At 45.5% G+C, this 25,574-nt stretch overlaps 1 protein-coding gene across 1 annotated transcript; it reads left to right on the forward strand.

Annotated features, from left to right (window-relative positions):
- The first annotated feature begins 2,695 nt into the window (after positions 1-2,695).
- Positions 2,696-18,644, forward strand: LOC112415476 (zinc finger protein 883-like). Its single transcript, XM_024768500.1, has 5 exons — positions 2,696-2,818; positions 9,137-9,225; positions 10,162-10,288; positions 12,989-13,090; positions 16,201-18,644. Exons 2-5 carry the CDS (start codon positions 9,193-9,195, stop codon positions 18,045-18,047), a joined length of 2,109 nt encoding a protein of 702 aa, XP_024624268.1. The 5' UTR covers positions 2,696-2,818; positions 9,137-9,192; the 3' UTR covers positions 18,048-18,644.
- Positions 18,645-25,574: the final 6,930 nt, after the last annotated feature.

The following is a 25,574-nucleotide window of genomic DNA, read 5'->3' on the forward strand; positions in this document are numbered from 1 at the left end:
AATGTAAGCCCAGACACTATAAAACTCTTAGAAGAAAACATAGGCAGAACACTCTATGACATAAATCACAGAAAGGTCCTTTTTGACCCACCTCCTAGAGAAATGGAAATAAAAACAAAAATAAACAAATGGTACCTAATGAAGCTTAAAACCTTTTGCACAGCAAATGACGCAACTGACAAAGGATTAATCTCCAAAATATACAAGCAGCTCATGCAGCGCAATATCAAAAAAAAAAAAAAATCCAAAGATGGGCAAAAGACCTAAATAGGTATTCCTCCAAAGAAGATATACAAACACATGAAAAGATGCTCAGCATCACTAATCATTAGAGAAATGCAAATCAAAACTTCAATGAGGTATCACCTCACACTGGTCAGAATGGCCATCATCAAAAAATCTACAAATAAATGCTGGAGAGGGTGCAGAGAAAAGGGAACCCTCTTGCATTGTTGGTGGGAATGTAAATTGATACAGCCACTATGGAGAACATTATGGAGGTTCCTTAAAAAACTAAAAATAGAACTACCGTATAACCCAGCAATTCCACTACTGGGCATATACCCTGAAAAAACCATAATTCAAAAAGAGTCATGTACCACAATGTTCATTGCAGCACTATTTACAATAGCCAGGACATGGAAGCAAGCTAAGTGTCCATTGACAGATGAATGGATAAAGAAGATGTGGCACATATATACAATGGAATATTACTCAGCCATAAAAAGAAACGAAATTGAGTTATTTGTAGTGAGGTGGATGGACCTAGAGTCTGTCATACAGAGTGAAGTAAATCAGAAAGAGAAAAACAAATACCGTATGCTAACACATATATATGGAATCTAAAAAAAAAAAAAAGGTTCTGATGAACCTAGGGGCAGGGTAGGAATACAGACATAGAGAATGGACTTGAGGACACGGGGAGGGGTAAGGGTAAGCTGGGATGAAGTGAGAGAGTAACACTGACGTATATACACTACCAAATGTAAAATAGATAGCTAGTGGGAAGCAGCTGCATAGCACAGGGAGATCAGTTCGGTGCTTTGCGACCACCTAGAGGGGTGGCATAAGGAGGGTGGGAGGGAGACGCAAGAGGGAGGGGATATGGGAATATACGTATGCATATAGCTGATTCACTTTGTTATACAGCAGAAACTAACACAGCATTATAAAGCAATTATACTCCAATAAAGATGTTAAAAAAAAAAAGTAGTTCCTTTGAAGCCAAATTCACCCCAATTTTAGGGAAAGGGAAATGGAGACAGGTGCATTTGTCAATATGATAGACCCCACCAGATTGAACATGTGACTGTCAATATAAAAATTATTATATTTTGGTGTGTGTAAGGGTTATAGAGTGACTCAGTTTATCTTAAATCAAAGAATTCATAAAAAGAGGTTTCATTTGTGTGATGCTTTATAGTTAACTGTTTTTAAAGTTGCAGCAATGTTCACAACTCTGTGAAGATTATGTAATCCTTAATAAAAAGAGGAGAAAATGAAAAAAAAAAAAAAGTAGAGTTAGACTTCCCTGGTGGCGCAGTTGGTAAGAATCCACCTGCCAATGCAAGGGACATCGGTTTGATCCCTGGTCCGGGAAGATCCCACATGCTACGGAGCAACTAAGCCCGTGTGTCACAACTACTGAGCCTGCGTTTCAGGGCCTGTGAGCCACAACTACTGAGCCCCAATTGCTGCAACTACTGAAGCCCACATGCCTAGAGCCGGTGCTTGGAAGCAAGAGAAGCCACCACAATGAGTAGCCCGCACACGGCAAGGAAGAGTAGCCCCATGCTCACCGCACCTAGAGAAAGCCCACTCACAGCAACGAAGACCCAATGCAGCCAAAAATAAATAAATAAATTTATTTAAAAAAAAAAAAGAACATAGACCCTAGACTGTTTGAAACCAGAAGACTGATGATGCTTGAAACTTCACTTTGATGCCAAGCAATCCGAGAACTGTCCACAAGCTGATCACTCCCTGCTCCTTGAACACTATAAAACTCCTCACTACCCCCTCCAAGGTGGGTCACACAGTCTTGAGGGCATTAGCCCCCTGTGGCCCCTTTGCCTGGCAAAGCAATAAAAGCTACTCTTTTCTACTTCACCCAAAACTCTGACTCCGCGTTTCTATTCAGTACCGATGAACAGAGTCTGAGTTTCGGCAACAGGATTTTATTATTCTGATATATTAACAGACGAATTTATAATAACCCAGCGCATCCTTGCATTCCTGGCCATCTCCAGCTCCCACTATAGGGGTCTATTTCCTTTACCACGCTGCCCTTTAAGAGGTGATGGATGAAACTGAGCCAAGCAGGAAGGCGGTTGCCCAGGGAAATTGAATAATTAACAGAGTCTCGATTCATTCACCATCAGTTTAGGTGGTGTCTTGAAAACTTTTGCTTTGGTAGGAGAAATTTGAGTTCGATGGGTTAACTGGACTATGACGTCGCCTCCTGTGGAGGGCAGTGAAAAACTCTGGCTATAATGGAAATATTCACGGTGCCAGTACAGCCATACAGTTGCCAAATACCATGTTTCGGCCAGCTGCAAAGTAGCTGTTTACAGCATTCTTTCCCCCGCCCCACGTTCTACTGGAGGACTCCATTTCCCAGCATTCCCCTGCCCTCAGAGACCTTAGGCCTAGAGGAGCGTGAGCCGCAGTGGTTTCTGGGAAATACAGTCCAGCTGCGGAGCACAGTTTAAAGAACCAGGACTTGAGGGTCCGAGACAGCGACCGCGCAGGCGCCTTCCGGGGCCCGAAGGAGGGCGGGAAGGCCTGGCCGCCGTGCACAGCCCGCGGAGGCGCACAGGTGAGTTCCGAACTGGCGGACCCGAGAGGCTGCCGGTGGGTGTGGGCTGACTGAGGCAGGCGCGCAGGAGGCGGACCGAGTCTGCCTGGGTGGGAGGGGAAGGCGCTGTGGGCGGCGCCCCGCCCCCTCCTGTCACTCGTGAGGCTGCCCCAGAGCTCCACTGCCATCGACTCAACGCACAGGAATTGGGAGCCCGCTGTTTTCCAGGTGTCTAGCCGAGTGCGGTTCTGCGGCCATTTCCCAGGAGGGAGAATGTACCTTTTCCTCACTTAGCAGGTGAAGAACAGGCAAGGGAGATTCCATGGCTTCTTCCAGATCACAATGCCGATGAGTTGTCGACATGGTGTGAAACCAGGGTTGTCTGACCCGAAAGCCCTAGCCCCTCTGGGTCTCATCTCCCCTCTCTAATCTCCCACCACCACCCCAACCCCCATTCTGCCTCTCTCTCTCTCTCTCTCCCTGTGTCTCTGCTTCTCTTTCTCTGTGTCTGTCCCCTTCTCTCAGGGCCTCTGCGTGCCCCCAGCCTCCATAAGTCTGTGTGTTTTTTCTAAAAACAGTCATTTTCTTCCAAAACCATTGCACTATGCTCACATCAGGACATGAACATCCATACAATACTATTGATTAGCTAATCTGCAGGCCTTTTTCAGATTTTGCTAATTGTCCCAATAATGTCCTTGATAGCAAAAGAAAATCCCGTGTCATGCACTGCATTCGTTGTCGTCACTTTAGTCTCCGTTAACCTGGAACAGTTGTTCAGTCTTTCTTTGACCTTCATGGTCTTAGCAATTCTGAAGATTGCAGACCATGTACTTCTAGAATGTCCCTCAGTTTGGATGTGTTGGTTGTTCCCTTGTGATTAGATTTAGGCTACATGCTTTTGGCAGAAATACCTTAGGAATGATGCTGTGTCCTTAACAGAGCAGGAGCCTGTGATGTCCGCTTGCCCATCACTGGTCACAAGTTTCTCCCCTTTAAAAAGTTATCCTCGGGCTCCCCTGGTGGCGCAGTGGTTAAGAATCCACCTGCCAATGCAGGGGACATGGGTTCGAGCCCTGGTCTGGGAAGATCCCACATGCTGCAGAGAAACTAAGCCCTTGCGCCACAACTACTGAGTCTGCGCTCTAGAGCCCGGGAGCCACAACTGCTGAGCCCGTGTGCCACAACTACTGAAGCCTGCGTGCCTAGAGCTCGTGCTCCACAACAAGAGAAGCCACCGCAATGAAAAGACCATGCACCGCAACGAAGAGTAGCCCCTGCTAGCCGCAACTGGAGAGAGCCCACGTGCAGCAATGAAGACCCAATACAGCCAAAATTAAATTAATTAATTTAAATAACTTTTTAAAAAAAGTTATCCTCTTCATTTTGTAATTACAGTAGATCCCATTATCCTCGGAGGGTACATTCCAAGACCCCCAGTGGATGGCTGAAATCTTGGATAGTACTGAACCCTCTATATACTGTTGTTAACCTAAAGAATAAAGCAGCGGGTTATTTTACCAGCAAAATGGGCTTATTCAGGAACAGCAAAGAATTGCAATTCGGGACAAGCAGGCTATAGCAAAAGCCATAGGAGTCCAACAAACAAGAGAGGAACTTTATCTTATATAGAAATAAAAAAACATGGGAAATTGAGAGGAGTTCTTTTGAATGAAAGTCCATTAGAGAAAAGTGAGAATTCAGAGTGGTGATGGTTTCTCATTGGCCTAGTTGCTGTGGTAGTTGATTTCTTGTAGGGGATGCAATGTACATCTTTTCTGGTTGGGGCCTATAATAGATGGTTCTTTCCTGCTGAAGCTTCTTCCATTAGGGCCTGTGATGGTTGTGGAGTGGTGCTGCTTGAGAACTCCCCCTCCTGGCCTCCCAACTCCACTTTTTAAATAATCTGATCTAATCTAATCTAATTTAATTTAATTTTTGGCTGCACCACATGGCATATGGGCTCTTACTTCCCTGAACAGGGATCAAACCCACGCCCCCTGCATTGGAAGCATGGAGTCTTAACCACTGGACCGCCAGGGAAGTCCCCCAACTCCACTTTAAATGAGGTTCACTTTTATTAATTTTCACACAGTTTTTTTCTAAACATTCGTACCTATGATAAAATTTCATTTACAAATTAGGCACAGTAAGAGATTAACAATAATAACTCATAATAAAATAGAATAACTTTAAGAATATACAGTAATAAAAGTTTTGTGAATGTGGGCTCTCTCAAAAAATCTCATTGTAGAAATTTAATGCCTCTTCTGTAAAGCACTTATGCTTTACAGTTACATGCGCTGTGGCTGTAACTTTTGCAGTTTGTTGGGGTTTTTTTGTTTTTTTGGCCACGCGGCTTGTGGGATCTTCCCCGACCTGGGATTGGACCCGGGGCCATGGCAGTGAAAGCGCTGAGTCCTAACCACTGGACCACCAGCAAAGTCCTGAATTTCTTTTTCTTTCGTCACAATTTCACAGATAGAAGATTCATTCTTAACGTAGATCTTAGCAACCTCAGCATATGATTTTTTTTCTTTTGTTTTTTAAATTTTATTTATTTTTGGCTGTGTTGGGTCTTCGTTGCTGTGCACAGGCTTTCTCTAGTTACGGCGAGCGGGGACTACTCTTCATTGCGGTGCGCTGGCTTCTCATTGCGGTGGCTTCTCTTGTTATGGAGCACGGGCCCTAGGCGCACGGGCTTCAGTAGCTGTGGCCTGCAAGCTCAGTAGTTGTGCCCCGTGGGCTCTAGAGCGCAGGCTCAGTAGTTGTGGCGCACGGGCTTAGTTGCTCTGTGGCATGTGGGGTCCTCCCGGACCAGGGCTCGAGCCCGTGTCCTCTGCATTGGCAGGCAGATTCTTAACCACTGCACCACCAGGGAGGTCCCGGCAGACAGATTCTTGACCACTGCGCCACCAGGGAAGTCTGATATTTTTTTCTGTCTTTATTGAGATCTTTTACCTTTTCACTTAAAGGAAGCACTTTACAGCTTCTCTTTGGCATATTCGAATTATCAGCATCATTACTCTTGCACTTTGGGGCCATTACTAAGTAAAATAAGGGTTGCTTGAACACAAGCACTGTGATACCGCGACAGTCCATCGAGACAACTACTAAGTGACTATGGGGCAGGATACGCTGGACAAGGGGATGATTCATGCCCGAGGTGGGATAGAGCGGGACGACGCAAGATTTTATCATGATACTCAGAATGGTGTGTGATTTAAAACTTGTGAATTGTTTCTTTATGGAACTTTCCATTCAGTGTTTTTGGACCACAGTTGACCTCAGGTAACTGAAACCGTGGAAAGCGAAGCCGCGGATAAGGGGGCACTACCGTAGTAAGTGACTCATGAGGAGGTGGTTAAGCCTCTGTTCCTCATCAAAATTTCACCCACTGGTTTCAGCCCTCAGGTGGGTGCGTTCCTGTGTAGCTGGGTGTACATGCAGCTGTTAGCCTGGAAGCACGTGAGGCTCTGAGTCTTTATTTCTGGACCGTGTTAGTTTCCCATTTCTGCTCTAACAAATTACCAGAAACTTAGTGGCTTCAAACAATACAGATGTAATATTCTCTTACAGTTCTGGAGGCCAGAAGTCTGAACTGGTTTTCACTGGGCAGCAATCAAGGTGTCAGCAGAGCCATGCTTCCTTCAGAGGCTCTAAGGGAGAATCGGTTTCCTGGCCTTTAGCAGCTTCTAGAGGCTGCTTGCATCCCGTGGCTCGTGGCCCCTTCCTTTGGCTTCAAAGCCAGAGGCATAGTGCCTTGTCTCTCTGACTCTGCTCCTCTTTACTTCTGTCACATGGGCTTCCCCTCCGTGTCAGATCTCCCTCTGCCTCCCTCTTATAAGGACACTTGTCATTGCATTTAGAGTCCACCCAGATAATCCAGGATCATCTTCCCATCTCAAGATGCTTAACTTGAGAGGCAGTGTTCCAGGCTGGGGTTACAGTCCTGCCCAAAGACTCAAACCTAGTGTTTTTTATCTACCTTGCAGTGTATGGGGCTTTCCAGAACCCACAGATATCAATCCCTCCAGGCAGCCTGTGGAAAGGTCACATATTTAACTTGGTTTTTCTAAGGACTTGCTGGGGCTCTGAGCTCACAGCCTGGCTCTCTTACAAATGTTACAAGTGGGTGTGGTCTGCACACAGCCCGCTCTGCTCTGAGTCAGGAGAGGCTGGCTGCATTCAGGAACTCATCACCCCCCGAAAAAGGAAAAAAAAGATGCTTAACTTAATCACATCAAAAGTTCATCCCAGGCCTTGCCTAGTGGCGCAGTGGTTAAGAATCCGCCCGCTAATTCAGGGTCCACGGGTTCAAGCCCTGGTCCGGAAAGATCCCACATGACGTGGAGCAACTAAGCCCCAGCGCCACAACTACTGAGCCTGCGTGCTTAGAACCCGTGCTCCACAACAAGAGAAGCCACCACAATGAGAAGCCCGCGCATGCAACAAAGAGTAGCCCCCGCTCACCGCAACTAGAGAAAGCCTGAGCGCAGCAAAGAAGACCCAACAGCAGCCAAAAATTTAAAAATTAATTAATTAATTAATTGTTTTTAAAAGTTCATCCCAGGGATATCATTTTTTTTATATCTTTATTGGAGTATAATTGCTTTACAATAGTGTGTTAGTTTCTGCTTTATAACAATCCCAGGGATATCTTTTGGGACCATTATTCAGCCCACCAACTGGTATATGTCCAGGCCTGTCTCCCTCACAGGCAGGAAGTCCCTCGAGGGCAGGATCACATCTCACTCATCTCTCTGCCCTCAGAACCCCAAATGGAGCCTGTTACTCACATGAGGCCCAGAGCATGTTTGACGAATGAATGGGGGTGACCACAGTCTGAGCACCAACTTCTCTTTGTAAAGGATTCTTCAACTTCATCTCAACAGCTGGAATCCTTCTTTAAATGACATCTTAAGCAGGAGTCCAGGATCCTTGGATACTGCTTGGATTTTAGGACAGATAGAAGGAGCTCTGCAAAATGTGGTTCATCCACACAAGGGAATATTATTCAGCCATAAAAAGGAATAAGACACTGATTACATGCTGTAGCATGGATGATCCTTGAACACGTTGTGCTGAATGAAAGAAGCCAGACACAAAATGTCACATATGGTATGGTTCCATTGATATGAAATGTCCAGAACAGGCAAATCCATTGAGACAGAAAGGTTAGTGGTTATGAGGAGGGTCTGGCATGGGGGAAGGGAGATTCAGGGGTAACTGATTAAGTACAAGGTTTCCTTTTAGGACGATGATGAAAATGTCCTGCAACTAGATAGCAGTGATGGTTGCACACCGTTGTGACTGTATTAAATGCCACTGAATTGTATATATTCAAATGGTTAAAATGGTATGTGTTCTGTGTTTTACCACAATTTAAAAATTATAAGACACTACTGTATATAAGATAGATAACCAACAAGGACCTACTGTATAGTACAGGGAACTCTACTCAATATTCTGTAATGACCTATAAGAGAAAATAATCTAAAAAAGAATGAATATATGTATATGTGTAACTGATTCACTTTGCTGTACACCTGAAACTGACACAACATTGCAAATCAATTCTACTCCAATAAAATTAAAATTTTTTAAATAAATAAAAATTATAAGAAAAAAAAGGAGGGGTTGGCTCTGGGGGCAGACTTCTGGGTTTGAATCTCACTCTGACACTTGACGTCTATATGACCTTGAGCAATGGCCGTGGCCTCCTGTGCTTGGATTTCCTCATCTGGGGATAACTGTAGTTACTTCTCTGAGAGCTGCTGTTTGGGTGCAGTGAGCTGAGCCCCTTGATTACTAGTGGTGATCGCTACAGAATGGGGACCTCGGGACTTCCCTGTTGGCGCAGTGGTTAAGAATCCCCCTGCCAATGCAGAGGACATGGGTTTGAGCCCTGGTCCAGGAAGATCCCACGTGCCGCGGAGCAACTAAGCCCGCACACCACAACTGCTGGGCCTGCGAGCCACAACTACTGAGCCCGCGTGCCTCAACTATCGAAGCCCACGCACCTAGAGCCCGTGCTCCACAACAAGAAAAGCCACCGCAATGAGAAGCCCGCTCACCGCAACAAAGAGTAGCCCCTGCTCGCCCCAACTAGAGAAAGCCCACGCACAGCGACAAAGACCCAATGCAGCCAAAAATAAATAAAATAAAATAAATTTATATATATATAAAAAAAGAACGGGGGCCTCAGGCACCCTGCCCTGAGCCTTTGCTTTGGCTCTCAGGAGACCAGGGGCCCCTCTGTCATGAGGCATCTTTGGCAAAGTGTCTGTCTGTCTAGGCCAGAACTGACCCCCTCTCTGCTCCATCTTCCTCCTGTAGCTTTGCAGACTTAGGCCTGGTTCTTTCTTCTGGAGGTGCATGCCTGGGACCCAGCAATGGCCGTCAGGACCCTGACGGGCAAAGGCCAGGTGAGTCTGGGCTCCCTCTTCCCCGAGATGACTTTGTGGACCCCAGACGGCTTTCCACGTCTCTGCCTGTGCCGAGATCTTCTGCCCCTCCCAATACTGGGAGAGATACAGTGATGGGAGTTTCTCTGGGACTGGGAGGTGCGGGGTCTGGGGCAGAATTCTCTGAGATGGGACGTTACGACACGGTCTAAAAGTCAGTCATCTAATGCTCAGCAGCCTTTTGGTTGCCAGGCGAAGTGGACAGTAGATGGTTTTGCTTCATCCTGAGCCTTATTCTTGGAATCAGGAGTGGGGGTTGGGATCAGAGTTGGAGTGTGGGATGGAGTGCGACTTAGGCATAGCTCCGACATAACCATGACTGGTAGTTTGTTTTTTATTTTGGCCGCGCCGCACAGCATGCAGAAATTCCCCAACTAGGGACTGAACCTGTGCCCCTCTGCACTGGAAAAGCGGAGTCTTAACCACTGGACCACCAGGGAAGTCCGGTAGTTTTTTAAAAGTGTTTCTCAGGGATGTCATGTACAGGTGTGTAGGTTACGTACTGCACAAGGGTGCCTCATCTCAGTGGCATGATTTGCATCTTCCACCTCCTACATCGGTATATTTATTATAGCAATTTACACGCAGATGGCAGTCAACTGTCACATGCTAGAAATAATTGGTGTATTATAACAATTTTCCAACAGATGGCAGTAAAGAGTCATGTGAGTGCGGGGGGGCCTTGTTCTACTTTCTACCAAGGTGCCTGTGGGCTAAGGGCTGCCCTACCTAGACATTTTACATTCCCGTGGGCCGGTTTAATTCAGTCGTCCCAAATCTGCCAAGTCAGAGCGTTCCAGCGCAGGGAACAAGTGGTAGGCTCTTGACACATGACCTGTCCCACCCCAGAGTTCTGGAAAGACGTGCCTGTCTATGATATAAAACTGGCCCTTGCAGGAATCGGTGACCTTCAAAGACGTGGCTGTGGACTTCACCCTGGAGGAGTGGGGCCAGCTGGGGCCTGGCCAGAGGGAGCTGTATCGGGATGTGATGCTGGAGAACTACCAGAACCTTCTATCGCTGGGTGAGGCCCTGCCCCCTGCCCTCCCAGGAAGAGGCAGGATGCCCCCTTCAGCCCTCATCTCCTCCATGCCCACCCGCTGCTTAAATGTGGGCATTCACGGGGGTCCTCTCTGCACCTCTCACCGGACCCTCCTGGGCGGCCCCTGTCCATCTCTCTGTCTCTCTGCTGGCTTCTCCCAGAGTCCCAGCATCCCCGAGGGCCCCAAGTCCTCTGCCTGTCCCACAAAATCTTCAGCCTGTGCCCCTGCCCTCTTCTTTTTTTAAAAAATTTTATTGAAGTATAGTTGATTTACAATGTGGTGTTAATTTCTTCTGTACAGCAAAGTAACTCAGGTATACATACATATGTATTCTTTTTCATGTTCTTTTCCATCATGATTTATCTCAGGATACAAATATATTATTGAATATATTTCCCTGTGCTATACAGTAGGACCTTGTTTAACCATCCTATGTATAATAGTCCGCCTCTGCTAATCCCAAGCTCCCAATCCATCCCTCCCCCACGCCTCCCCCTTGACAACCACAAGTCTGTTCTCAGTGTCTGTGAGTCTGTTTCTGTTTCGTAGATATGTTGATTTGTGTCATATTTTAGATTCCACATATAAGTATCATATGGTATTTGTCTTTCTCTTTCTGGCTTACTTCGCTTAGTATGAAAAACTCTAGGTCCATCCATGTTGCTGCAGATGGCATTATTTCATTCTTTTTTATGGCCGAGTAGTATTCCATTGTATATATGTACCACATCTTCTTTATCCATTCATCTATTGATGGACACTTAGGTTGCTTCCACGTCTTGGCTATTGTGAATAGTGCTTCTATGCACATACGGGTGCATCTTTTTTTTTTGCGGTACGTGGGCCTCTCACTGTTGTGGCCTCTCCCGTTGCGGAGCACAGGCTCCGGACGCACAGGCTCAGTGGCCATGGCTTACGGGCCTAGCCGCTCCGCAGCATGTGGGATCTTCCCGGACCGGGGCACGAACCTGTGTCCCCTGCATCGGCAGGCGGACTCTCAACCACTGCGCCACCAGGGAAGCCCTTTTTTTTTTAATTATTTTTATTGGAGTATAATTGCTTTACAATGTTGTGTTCGTTTCTGCTGTACAACAAAGTGAATCAGTTATACGTATACATACATCTACTCTTTTTTAGATATCCTTCCCATTTAGGTGACCACAGAGCACTGGGTAGAGTTCCCTGTGCTAAACAATAGGTTCTCATTAGTTATCTATTTTATACATAGTAGGGTATGCGTGTATCTTTTTGAATTAGAGTTTTCTCTGGATATATGCCCAGGAGAGAAACCACATTGTTTTGAACAAACAGTTCGGGCGCAGGGAGCCCCTCTTATCAGTTAGAGAGTTCTGGAACCCTCCTGAAACCCAGGTTCCCAGATGCCAGCAAGGGCAACCTTGCAAGCAGGCCTTGCCAAGGAGAGCAGTCAGCCTGCTGTGTTAAACCCCTTTCTGCACAATCTGTGCATACAGATGAGGTCCCCTCAGTCTGCCCCCCCGAGCTTCAATCTGTGCTGCTGGTGGCCTGCAGAATACCTCCCTGGGGAGATCCCATGCTCCCTGTCCCCACTGAGCTCCCCATATCCCCCTGGACCCACTCCTCCTCCGGTTCCCCCATCTCAGGGACAGTTTCCGCCCATCCAGTCACCAGGCCAGTCCTGGGCATGGCCTGTACCCACTCCTTCATACCCTTATGTGACCTGGCCCCTGCCCACCTCCTCAGTGTTACCCCCTTCCATTCTCTTCCTCCTCCCGCTTCTCCATTTAAGGTGGGAGCGATTTTTCAGCATGTTTGCTCACAGGAATGATCATTAGGGAGTATGTTTGCTTCCTAGGGCGGCTGTACAAAATTGTCACAAACCTGGGGACTCACAACAGCAGAAATGTGTTCTCTCACAGTTCAGGAGGCCAGGAGCACAAAACCAAGGTGCAGGCAGGGCCGGGCTCCTTCTGAAGACTCCTGAGGAGAGTCCTTCCTGGATTTCTCCAGCATCTGAAGACTCGTGGCATTCTTGGCATTCTTTGCCCTGTACCTGCATCACCCCAATCTCTGCCTCCATCTTCACCTGGCCTTTTTCCCTCCAAATGTGTCTGTGTGTCTCTCCTCTTCTTATAAGGACACCAGTCATTGGATTTAGGGCCTACCCGAATCCAGTAGGACCCCATCTTAACCATTTACATCTGCAAAGCCCCTCTTTCCAAATCAGGCCACATGCTGAGGTTCCTGGGGGCGTAATATTCCCCCACTGCAGGAAGAGAGGAATTAGTGATCTCAAAGACAGCAGGCCCGAAAAAGTCAAAAGAAACAGATGAGATGAATTTTAGTAATCTGTTTTGTTGCACCCAGCCTAGCCAAAATATGATCATTTAGGCATAGATTGACATCATAATCAATCTATGAATTATTAGTGACATTGTTTCCTTTTTTCTCCATATCAAGTCCTTGAAATGCTATGTGTATTTTTCACTCAACTTGAACACAGAGCTGGAGCCTTAAACAGTGATGTCAGGGCTCAGGTTCTCTCTGGAATGTAGTAGGCACTCAATAAACGAGTCTTGCAGATCTTCTAATCATTAGGTGTCCAATGTATGCATCTCCCCTGCATACCCAGGGCTTGGGGCCCAGCCCTGAGGCCTCCCTGTGACTGCGACACCCATAGCCAAGTCTAAAATTTTTTTCAGGGGCAGGGCTTCCTGGGTCCAAACCCGATGTGATCTCCCGTCTGGAGCGAGGGGAAGAGCCCAGGATGGAGAGGAGAGAAGCCTGGCGAGTTACCTGTTCAGGTGCGTGAGGATGTCCAGCAGATGCGAGCTGTCTTCCTACCCTCCATCTGTCATGATCAGTGACGGTCGTTTGAGAGTGAGGGAGTGTACCATACAGGCTATCACTGTGGGTGCTGGGTTCAAATCCTAGCTCTACCGCTTCCTGGCTGTGTGACCTTCAGGCAAGTCATTTAGCTCCTCTGTGCCTCAATTTCCTCATCTGCAAAATGGGGTCAATAATAGCACCTAGGGTTGGGAAGAATGAGTGAGTTAATACATACAGAGGGCACCCAGAACCCCCTGCTCAGAATAGGCTACGATGGGGAGGTCCATGGCAGACTCTGGGCTTTCACTGCTGTGGGCCCAGGTTCAATCCCTGGTCGGGTAACTAAGATCCCACAAGCCACGCAACGTGGCCAAAAGAAAAGAAGAGGCTACACTGGTTATCGTTATGATTATTTATTGGAAATCACTTGTGTAAGAGACCCAGAAGTGGGATCTGGCCTGACATGTTGGGGGACAGGAAGAGGCCAGATTTCTGCCCCTACTGGCCCGTGACCTCATCAGAGGAGGGAATTGAAGCATCCTTTTTTCCATCACTTGTCCATCCTGTTGTGGGGCCAGTACTCACCCCTTCCTACCCCCTCACTCACCATAGCCCATCAGGCCCCAGTCTTGTCCCTCCTGCCCGCTCTCTTTCCCCATTCCCCACCCCACCCCCCGCCAACAGCCCTGGCTCAGCCCTCAGCGACCCTCACCTGGACCCTCACCCCAGCCTCCTCCCTGGCCTCCCAGCCTCCAGTCTTCTGGTTCCTCTCACACTCAGCCCCAGATCCCGTCCCTCCCCTGCTCATAGCCCTCATGTGTCTCCCCATTACCCCTGAGACAAAGTCCTAGCCGCACACCTGGCACTCAAGGCCCTGTGTGATCCAGCCTACTCTGTCTCTGGCCTCATCTCTCATCACCATCCACCGGTGTTGGTACCTCACGCCCTGACCTCACTCCCTGAAGTGCCTGTTCCTCCCTGAACTTGAATGTGTGTTCCCACCTTTGGGCTTGTGCACATGCTGTTCCCTCTGCCTGGAACACCCTTCCCTGCTTTGTCTGCCTGGCAGACACCTTCATGATCCTCAAGGCTACAGGTCACCTCTTCCAGGAGGCCTTCCCTGACTTCCAGGCTGAGTGACCTGCCCCTTCTCGGTGCTTTCACAGCTCCTTGCTTGAGCTGCTATTACTGCACTTGTTCATGTGGCAGTTAAGAGTGTGGGCTCTGGAGCCAGACTCTCTGAGTTCAAATCCCAGCTCTGCCACTGTCAGGCCGTGTGACTGTGGGTAAGTGACTTAAGCTCTTGGTGCTTATCTGTCAAGTGGGGACATTGACTGGGGACACTGATAGTACCCACTTCACTGAATTTCTTTTGGGGACTGAATTAGAGAACTCTAGGCTCTAAGACTCAAGTGGATTTCCCTGGGTGAAGACCTCTACCATGTGTCTCTGAAGTTCACATCAGTAGAGAAAAGCACATCCAAGTGACCCTTGCAGAGAGAGGCTGACATGGAAGCCCTCACATCATCTCTGTAGCCTTCACCTACACACATATTTGTTACATACTTTGCTGTAAGAAATTTTAGCTGTGCATACAACTTGTTGAGTCATGTAAATCCTTCCAGAAAAATCACCAGATTAGTGGATGGTTGTGGGATCACCCCAAACAGAGACATAGCAACTAAATGCTCTGCGGGATTTTGAAAATAATCCTGTTGTCATTGGATTAGGCAATGGTTTCTTAGATATGACATCAAAGGAACAAGCAAGAAAAGAAAAAATAAATCGGACATCATCAAAATTTAAAACTTTTGTGCTTCAAAAGACACTATAAAGAAAATGAAAAGGCAACCCACAGAAAGCAAGAAAAATTTTGTAAATTATATGTCTGATAAGGGACTGATCCTTCTTACAACTCAACAATAAAAAGACAAATAATCCAGTTAAAAATGGGCCAAAGATCTCAGTAGTCGTTTCTTCAAAGACACACAAATGATCAGTAAGCATATGAAAAGATGCTTGATATCATTAGCACATACCTGCTACATGACCAGCCGTGGTGAAGACCCCAAATCAGGCACCAGACGGGCATCATGAATCTTCCATTTACAGGAAACAATGCTGGGACTTCTCGGGCAGTCCACTGGTTAATACTCCGCGCTTCCAATGCAAGGGGCGTGTGTTCAATTCCTGCTCAGGGAGCTAAAATCGCACATGCCACGTGGCCAAGAAAATATTGATTTTCTTTTTTAAATCCCAGCAAATTATACAGTAAACAATGCTGACAGCCTAGTACATTTTGACCCATCGTCTTGAGCACACAGAAAAAGTTCATTAACCAGTAATTATGTAAAATACCAGGAATTCAATTCTCAGAGCTTAGCTAAGGGTCATTGCCATGGTTACAGAGATAAAAACTGAGTAAAGTGGACCTTCTGTGTTAACTCTTTCCCTGCACGTGTCCACCAACATAGTGTGAGAATGCTTCTACCATGCTCGTTTGCCAACATTGGATATTTTTAATATTTTCCAATATAAAAAGTGTCAAATGGCATCTGAGAAATTTGACTTTTTAGACTGTTACTGATGTTGAGCATTTTTTTCACATATTTATCAGCCACTTGTTTTTCTTCTGCAAAATGTCTATTCACATTCCTGCTTCACTATTTCATTAGATTGTTTCTCTTTTTCTTATCGATTTGTGAAAATGTATTACACATATGGCTAAGAAACCACTGTGCATATAAACTGCTTTGCAACTCATTTTTTTGCATGTTTAGAATATACTGAGACCATTCTTCCCTGTCACAACATGAATCTATCTACCTCATGCCTTTAGAACTAGCAATATAAACTTTGAAATCTTTCTTTTTAAGATTACAATGTCAGGGAATTCCCTGGCGGTCCAGTGGTTAGGACCCTGCACTTCCACTGCAGGGGACACGGGTTCCATCCCTGGTTGGGGAACTAAGATCCCACAAGCCGCACAGCCAAAAAAAAAAAAAATATATTACAATGCCAGATCTAAATAACCAGCTTCTTTTGTCCTAGGACAGATGAAGTTCATATTTTCCATTTCTTTCAGACTTGGAGACAAACTCTGAAACTACTCAGGAGACACTTCCAAAAAAGAGTATTTCCAAAGACGTGGCTTCCCCAACGGGAAAGATAGAGGGCATTTTAAGGGCAGTGCTTGGAGACACCAAGTTGGGGGACTCCTGGACATGCGGCCGTCAACTGAAAGACCAGGGAAAGCAGGAGAGGCGTTTGAGATGGTTGTTTACTACTCCCGAGGAAAACACCCATGGCGAGTTGAGACACTTCAGGCAGACCTCAGCTTTCATTGGGAAGCAAAGAGTGCCTGGGGGAGAGGATCCTCAGAAGTGGACCAGGTCAAGAAAGAGCCTGAAACACCAAAGGAAACCATTTAACTGCACGGAATGTGGGAAAGCCTTCATCTACCATTCGGATTATGTCCTACACCAGAGAATTCACACTGGAGAGAAGCCCTACAAGTGTAACGAGTGCGGGAAAGCATTCAGCAACGGCTCATATTTCATCCAGCACCACATCATCCACACAGGAGAGAAGCCCTACGCCTGCAACGAATGCGGCAAGACCTTTACCCAGAGCTCATCGCTCACTGAGCATCAGAGGATCCACACTGGAGAGAAACCCTACAAATGCAAGGAATGTGGGAAAGCCTTCACCCAGAGCTCCTCCCTTATCAAACACCAGCGATGCCATACTGGGGAGAAACCCTATAAATGCAACCAGTGTGGGAAGTTCTACTCCCAGGTGTCCCACCTCACCCGCCACCAGAAAATACACACAGGGGAGAAGCCCTACAAATGCAGTGAGTGTGGCAAGGCTTTCTGTCACACCTCCTCCCTGACTCAGCACCAGACAATCCACACTGGTGAGAAACCCTACAAGTGTAACGAGTGTGGGAAAACCTTCAGCCACAGCTCGTCACTGACCCAGCACCAGCGAGTCCACACTGGAGAGAAACCTTACGGGTGCCCCGAGTGTGGCAAAGCCTTCAGCCACAGTTCATCCCTGACTCAGCATCAGAGAATTCATACTGGTGAGAAGCCCTATGAGTGTCATGAGTGCGGGAAGGCTTACACGCAGATCTCCCACCTCATGAGGCACCAGAGCGTTCACGTGGGGGAGAAACCCTATATATGTAATGAGTGTGGAAAGGCTTTCAGTCACACCTCCTCCTTTACTCAACACCAGACGATCCACACTGGTGAGAAACCCTACAAGTGTAACGAATGCGGGAAAACCTTCAGCCAGAACTCCTCACTTATGCGCCACCAGAGAATTCACACCGGGGAGAAGCCCTATGAGTGTACAATTTGCGGGAGAGCCTACACCCAGATTTCCCACCTCACCCAACACCAGAGGACTCACACCGGAGAGAAACCTTATGAGTGCAGTGAGTGTGGGAAAGCCTTCAGCCGGAGCGCCCATCTCATCGAGCATCAGAAGATCCACACGGGCGAGAAACCCTATAAGTGTAAGGAGTGTGGGAAAACATTCAGTCACAACTCATCCCTAACTCAACATCAGAGGATTCACACCGGCGAGAAACCCTACACCTGTAAGGAATGCGGGAAAGCCTTCAATCAAAGTATCCACCTCATTCAGCATCAGAGGATTCATACCGGGGAGAGGCCCTACAAATGTAAGAACTGTGGGAAAACCTATGCCCAGATTTCACACCTCATTCAACACCAGAAAGTTCATATGGGTGGCAAGCGCTGTGCATGTAAAGAACGCGGAGAGGATTTCAGCTGGGGTTCACACCTGGCCGAACATCAGAGACTTCACACTGTGCATGATGGCTACGTCTGCGGTAATTTTGAGAAGGCCTTTGCTTGGAACATGCAGCTTAGTGATCATCAGAGAGCTCATGCTGACTAGAGAGCCTGAGAATGAAACAAACTGGTGATTCTTCTGCTGGGTTCCGTTCAGCCTTCATCAGCAGTAGAAGCTTCTTCCCAGAGAGGAGCCATAACACTATATATTGAGAGAGTTGGTTCCTTTTTTGCCTCCTAGAAGGAGGATGGCACTGTTTATCACCAGCAGAGACAGCTTCTGATCATTTAAAGGGCTCCCCCCTAAAATCTAATCTTCCCCCCCATTTCTGAACCCTACAACGTCCCTGGATGGTGGTAGGTATGGGGTGGTCTACACAGGATGCAACTTCATCTGGGATCTTTAATAAGGTCTCTCTGAGCTTTTAAAATTTATTCATCATGTGTTAAATTGGAGCCTGGAAATTCAAGAAAAAACAAACACAGCTGGAAAGATTCATCTGTTAGAGTAAAAGTCACAAATATATGTAACTAAAGATAAATGCCAGGCGATTTTAGTTTCCTTTAAAACTTTAAGCTACAAATTTCACTGAAAAATCTGCAGTTGGCTTAAACATGGAATATGTTTCACATATTTCCAGCCATTTCTTATGTCCTATTGTTTCTGTCTTTTCCACTTCCAGGAATTGTGCTTTACAAAGTAATTGCCCTGTTAGACATCATTTTCTGATTTTAGTCATGCTCAAAAGGAGGTTTTTATTCTCTCATATATTTTTTTTTTTTTTTTTTTTTTTTGCGGTACGCGGGCCTCTCAGTGTTGTGGCCTCTCCCGTTGCAGAGCACAGGCTCCGGACGCGCAGGCTCAGCGGCCATGGCTCACGGGCCCAGCCGCTCCGCGGCATGTGGGATCCTCCTGGACCGGGGCACAAACCCGTGTCCCCTGCATCGGCAGGCGGACTCTCAACCACTGCGCCACCAGGGAAGCCCTTCTCTCATATTTTTGAAACATAGTATTTTTCTATTATAAAAATAATACATACACTTTTATAACAGGAAAAATTTTAAAGTAGAATAAGATAAGCTTATTTTAAAGGATAATTTGAAAAGTGTAGAGAAGTATGAACTAAAATACCAATTCCCCATAATCCCACAGGCCAGAGAGACCCACTAGTCATTTTTGGGTGTATGTCTTTATGGTTTCGTTTCACTCTGTATTCCATATCCATATTTTTTAATGTTGAAAATTTTGGATCATAAAACAAAAAGCTATATACTCACCTACAACTTGGCCATCCTCAGAAGTCAGGTTGTTTTGATTTTTTTTCATCTTTCCTTCTGAATATCATTTTAAAATAAGTGTTACTTTATTTAATTGTAATCAGAAACAATTTTGGCTTCTCTGTTTTGCCCTCATTATACCATGACATTGTCCTTTGTCACCACGTAAACTCCATCCTCATCATTATTAGGGCTAATGATGTTTCATTGGTGGGCATAGAATAATCTATAAATCCATGCCCCCATTTAGACTTTGCTCTAAGCCGCAGATTGACACAGGTTATTCACCAATTTTCCCAATTATGAATCATGTAATAATGAGCATTTCCATGCTAACTTCCTCTCTCCTTTTGGGGGGATTATTTCTCTAAGTCAAATTCCCAGGATGGGAATAACAGAATCAAGACTCTAACCATTTTCTTGGTTCCTGGAACATATTGTTAAATTGCTTTCTAAAGGGGCTGGACCTAATCTACCTGGAGCAAGCTAGGAAGTGAGGACTACAGTTCTGTTACATTATAACCAACACTGAACATCAATCATATAATGTTTTCCCATGTCAAACATATAAAATGGCTAGTGATTTCAGTAACTTACTGTGTGCCAATTTTGTGCTAAGTCCTTGGTACGTGTGAACTCCTTTCATTCTTCAAACAACCACATATGTTCAGGGCTGTATTATCCCATTTCACAGATGAGGACACCGAGGCATGCTGATGATGTAGACAAAGCCCCACAGCTATGAGGTCGTGGAGCCTGAACTCAAGTTCAAGTAGTCAAGCTCCAGGAGCTATGCACTGAACTTCTATTGGTATTGAACACATTTCACATATAACATTTCCTTCTTAAAATAATGTTTATTATCTTATTATAAAAACCAATACATGCTTTTTATAAAAAATTTACAAGATCCAAGAAATCCGGAAGATTTTACGCAAAGGCCAGTGCTACCCAGAGATAACTGTTAACATTTTGGTATACTTCTGCTATTTTTAAAACTTAATCACAGTATTATAACGCTTTAATAAATCTGGGACATAGTTAATATACAGTTTAGCATACTTCTGTGTTTACTTAACTTTATATCATAGGCCCCTATCATTAAATATGATTTACCGATATCATTAAATACCCACGTCATTAGATAATCTTTAACAACCTGATGTTTGGGGGCTTTGCATATTTTGTGTTTAGTAGTAGCCAGTCCCCTGTTGGATAATTTGGTTGCTTCCAGTTTTTGACTTTTATAAACATCCCTTCTACTGAAGTCTTAGGCTAAGCACCCTACCAGCTCCCAAGTAAAATCCTGGCAGGGAGTCTGTGGTGTCAAAGAGAGAACATTTTAATGACCCCGTGCACATAGTTAATGGCTTCCTGAAATTTCTGCATCTGATTGGCAGTGGATGGGACTGCATCTCACCAACATCATCACTGGTAGTTACCATGTTTAAAAGTCTTTGCTCAGGTATTTCTTCTGTGATTTCCTTCATGGTTGATGAAATACTCGTTTATTGTGAATAATTCAAACAACACAAAAATGAAGAACACTATGGCTCTCTATAAATCTTCATTCCAAAGATTCTAGACTGTTTTCTGTTGTTTCTCCCTTTCTGTTGGTATGAAATATATATGTACATAAAATATTATTTATATGGCATAATCACAGACGTGATTTTAAGTGACTTTTTTCACTTGATATAATATTAATATTTTCCCATGACAATCAATCCAAAATATATATATAGTACATATTGTACAAAAATATATACACATGTATATATGTATATATATATGTATCATCATTTGCCACTTTTAACAGCTGCATAATAGTTCATGCTAGAGTTTCTTGAATTTATTTAACCAAATTCTATTAATGAGCATTTGGGTTGTTTTATTTTCTTTTCCATCATTGGACATATATTATTTGACACTTGTGCAAATTATCTCCATAAGATGAATTCCTAGAAGTAAGCTTGTGGGATCATAGAATGTCCATGTTTAAAATTTTGATAGTTATTGCTAAATAATCCTCCAAAAAAGGATGACCCAATTTACAAAACTCCTGAAAGTGTACATGAGTGCCTATTTCTTTCCTCCACTTCCTTCACAAATACTCGGTATTAGTCTTTTATTATTTTTAACGTTTCTCATCTAATAAGTAAAAATGTCCTATTGGTAGGGAGATTAATGATCTTCTTATGCCTTTATTGATGTTTTGCCTTCTTCAAATTGCTTATTTGTATATTTTGCCCATTTTTAATTGGGCTGCCTTTTTGTATTGATTTATAGGAGCAAGTCTATGTATTACATATACTAACTCTTTGGTATATACATTACTAATATTTTCTGCCAGTTTATTATTTCTCTTCCAGTTTTGTTTATGGTGTATTTTGCTATACAGAATTTTAAACTTTTTAGGTATTCAACTCTATCTGTATTTTCTTTTATAGTTCTTGGACCAGCTTCACACTAAGAAAAACCTGCCTCACCCCCCCACCAGGATTATGAAGAAAGTTCTATATTTTATTCTAGTACTGTTACGATTTTTTAACAAGTAAATGTTTATTCCTTCTGCATTTTTATGGCTTATGGTATAAAATTTCAGTTCCTAGAGGCCACCTGCATTCCTTGGCTTGTGGCCCCTTCATCCTCAAAGCCAGCAGTGTAGCATCTTTAAATCACCCATCCTAATATATTCCACCATATATGTAAATTTCTCAGCACACTTGGTCCACTCCCTTCTCGAAGATTCACCCCTCCTGTACTAACATACTGACGTAGAATAATTGAATTCTTAGTCTAAGAGAACCTAATTTTGAATCTTGCCTTTGCCATTGCCTTGCTGTCTGATCCAGTTTCTTCATATTTTAAATGAGAATAATAAGCTATATTACAAAAGATGTTTTAGGTTTCAAATAACAGAAAACTTAAAAGAGTTCAAACAAGAAAGACAGTTTACTAGCTCAAGTAGCCAAAAGGACCAAAACAAGGCATTCATCTTGTTTATCCTAGTACTTCAGGATGCCTTCAGTGGCAAGTAAGAGAAAACCCCAACTCAACCTCACAAACACTAGGAAGAAGAAATCTACAGGTAAGGCAAGCTCCACCTGCTATACATTAATATTTCCCTACAATTTACTTGAGATTTATATGGTTTTATTTCACAATTATCTTCTCAAATAATTATATTGCCTGATCACCTTTTCATTCCTATCTCAGCCACTTCCCTGTTTACTTCATAGTACTTACCGTAATTTCCTATTATAGGTCCCCTATTTACTGCCTGCTCTGACTCCCTGAAGGCAGGTCCTTTGTGTCTGTCACCACTATATCTCCAGCGCCTAGAGCACTTCCTGGAACGTGGTAGGTTCTCAGAAAATAGTCACTGACTGATTTATTTCAAGCCTGAGCCATTCCCATCCCCACTTGCACGGTAAGAGAATGTTAGTTTCCCCACTCCCTCAAGGTAAGTATATCATACAGCTTTAAATTTTGGCCAGATATATAAATAAAGATAGCATTTATCCTTTTTCTCTTCCTGGCGCTCTCCTACACATCCCTCAAAGCCTTATTCAAGACCCCTCCCCTGAGAAACCTTCCTCACATCAACCCTTTCAGTCCCGCCCTACCCAGTTTTTCTCCCTTCTTTGTGCTGTAACACATTTTTCATTAACTTTTATGAGCAAAGCACGCTGTTTTGTTGAGCATCCCTACTACATAGAAACGCCTTTAAAGAAGACCCCCTTGGGACTTCCTTGGTGGTGCAGTGGTTAAGAATCCGCCTGCCAATGCAGGGAACATGGGTTCGAGCCCTGGTCTGGGAAGATCACACATGCCGCGGAGCCCGTGCGCAACACCTACTGAGCCTGCGCTCTAGAGCCCGCGAGCCACAACTACTGAGCCCGCGTGCCACAACTACTGCAGCCCACGCGCCTAGAGCCCAAGCTCTGCAACAAGAGAAGCCACCGCAATGAGAAGCCCGCGCACGGCAAGGAAGAGTAGCCTCCACTCGCCGCAACTAGAGAAAGCCTGCGCAGCAACGAAGACCCAATGTAACCAAAAATAAATAAATTTATTTATTTATTTTATAAAATAAATAAAGAGGGCCCCTCGCCTAGCGTCAGTGCTTAGACAGTTGTCATGAAGACAGGCTTCCGGAATTGACGGTTGCCCTGACAACGGACGCGCGGTGGTTAGCTTTCAGAACGCAGCCTGTGATTGGTCGAGAGGAAACGAACTGTGTAACCACCTTCTCCTTCACCACTCCGCCTACGGAAGATAGAAGAAGCCTTTGATACCGCTGTACCCAAAGCGGAGGCCGCCCCGGAACTCCAGGGTTTCCTCCGCCTTTGCCCTCAGAGAACCGTCGCCCTGAGGAGCCGGAATCCCGCGAGGACCTGGGAAATGTAGTTAGGAAGCCTGCGCAGGCGCAGAGGCATTCATGGCACAGGCGCTGCGCACTCCGCGGCACCGCCTTCGTGGGGACTGTCTGTGGGGGACCCACTCTAAGTCCAAGACCAAGTTGCCAGGTACTTCAGGATGAGTGTCCTTGACACTCATTGTGTCCTCCCCGTCTTTGGCCAGAAGAGAGGCTCGGAGCGGTCTCGGAGTCTTAGGCCAGAGCAGGGGTTCCCAACCCTCTGGCCGGTGTACCCACCAGTCCATGGCCTGTTAGGAACCGGTCGGCACAACAGGAGGTGAACAGCGAGCGAGCAAAGCTTCATCTGGGGCTCCCCACCGCTCTCATTACCGCCTGAACCATACCCCACCGCCCGCCACAGGTCAGTAGAAAACTTGTCTTCCACGAAACCGGTCCCTGGTGCCAAAAAGGTTAGGGACCGCTGATCTAGAGGACAGAGGGGAATGAGAAGCTGGGCGAGGCTGGGGCATGCAGTCAAGGAGCCTGAGGCTGGAAGGGGGGCGGGCTTTGAGGCGAGGCGGTTGTAGGGGCGGGGTTATGAGGCGGGGTTATGAGCAGGACTAGAGCGGGAATTGGCTGGAATGGGCGTGGACGGGAGGGCGACCCTGGAAAAGAGGCGGGACCTCAGGTGGAATTGAGCCAATGAAGCTGGAGTAGGCGGAACTCGCTGACTGTCCTGAGAATCCTCCTATCCAATATCCTTCTTGAGTCCACGGGCGAAAGTGAGGCTCAGAGAAGAGTAGAGATTCGTCCAGGGCTGTTCACTGATCTTTCATTCTTGGTTTAGGGACTCATTGGCTGAATTAAATGGTGTTGAACCAGTTCAGTTTCTAAGCTAACTTTATAAGGAAGGTAATTAGTAAATGTTTTGTAATAAGAAATTTATCGTTATTATTGTTTTATGAGTAATACAAGACTGAAGCATGTGTCACTTTTTGGCTCTCACTCCTTGTCGTAACGGGTGTAAATGATCTCTCAGGAATGGAATGGCCCAAGCCTTGTGACGCCGTGTTTTCCTGGTGAGTTTATCAGGTCTTTCTGTCCCTCTGTAACAGCTGAAATTTATCAAGCACGGAAGTTTTCTGACTCAGTGGAGATCTGCTTTTATGCAGCTTATGGTACAAAGGGAACAACTCTTTTCTATCTTGTTGGGATTTCTTTCACCATCAGATAGGTCGGCCTACACATAATTTTCAAAGCCAAGCAACGAAATGCTATTAGACAACAAAAAAAGTCCTCATGTAATAAAGAGTGACTCCATTTTTTTTTTTACTTTTTCTTTTTAAGATTCTTTTTGATGTGGACCATTTTTTTTAAGTCTTTATTGGATTTGTTACAATATTGCTTCTGTTTTATGTTTTGGGTTTTTGGCCACAAGGCACGTGGGATCTTAGCTCCCCGACCAGGGATCAAACCCTCACTCCGTGCATTGGAAGACAAAGTCTTAACCACTGGACCGCCAGGGAGGTCCCGTTTTTCTTTCTTCTTTTTTTTTCCCACACCACGCAGCTTGCGGGATCTTAGCTCCCCGACCAGGGACTGAACCTGGGACCACAGGCAGTGAAAACACCAAGTCCTAACCACTGGACTGCCAGGGAATTCCCAACTCCGTTTTTTTCAATGTTTGCTGAAAGCATTGAGCCTCACCCCTCCCTTTTCCCGTGTCCCACATCTGGGGAAGCAGATTGGAAAGACTGGCTGTGCCCTCTTTTGGTGCCAGTGGGAAGTTCAAACCAAAGGCAGGAACCCTCACCCTGGCCCCACCCATTAACCACTATACTAACCCCAAGCCGGTCCTTGCTCTCTTTCAAGCCACTTTCGAACCAGCTTGGGAAGCCTGCCTGCTCCCTAAAGAAAGTCACATTGTGTGACTAGTAAATCGTTTCATACCTTCTTGCTGTGTGTGTGTGTGCCGACATCAGTCTGGATGGGGGG

The sequence above is a fragment of the Neophocaena asiaeorientalis genome, unplaced genomic scaffold, assembly GCF_003031525.2.
Source record: "Neophocaena asiaeorientalis asiaeorientalis breed wild unplaced genomic scaffold, Neophocaena_asiaeorientalis_V1.1 scaffold629, whole genome shotgun sequence".
NCBI classification, from domain to species: Eukaryota; Metazoa; Chordata; class Mammalia; order Artiodactyla; family Phocoenidae; genus Neophocaena; species Neophocaena asiaeorientalis.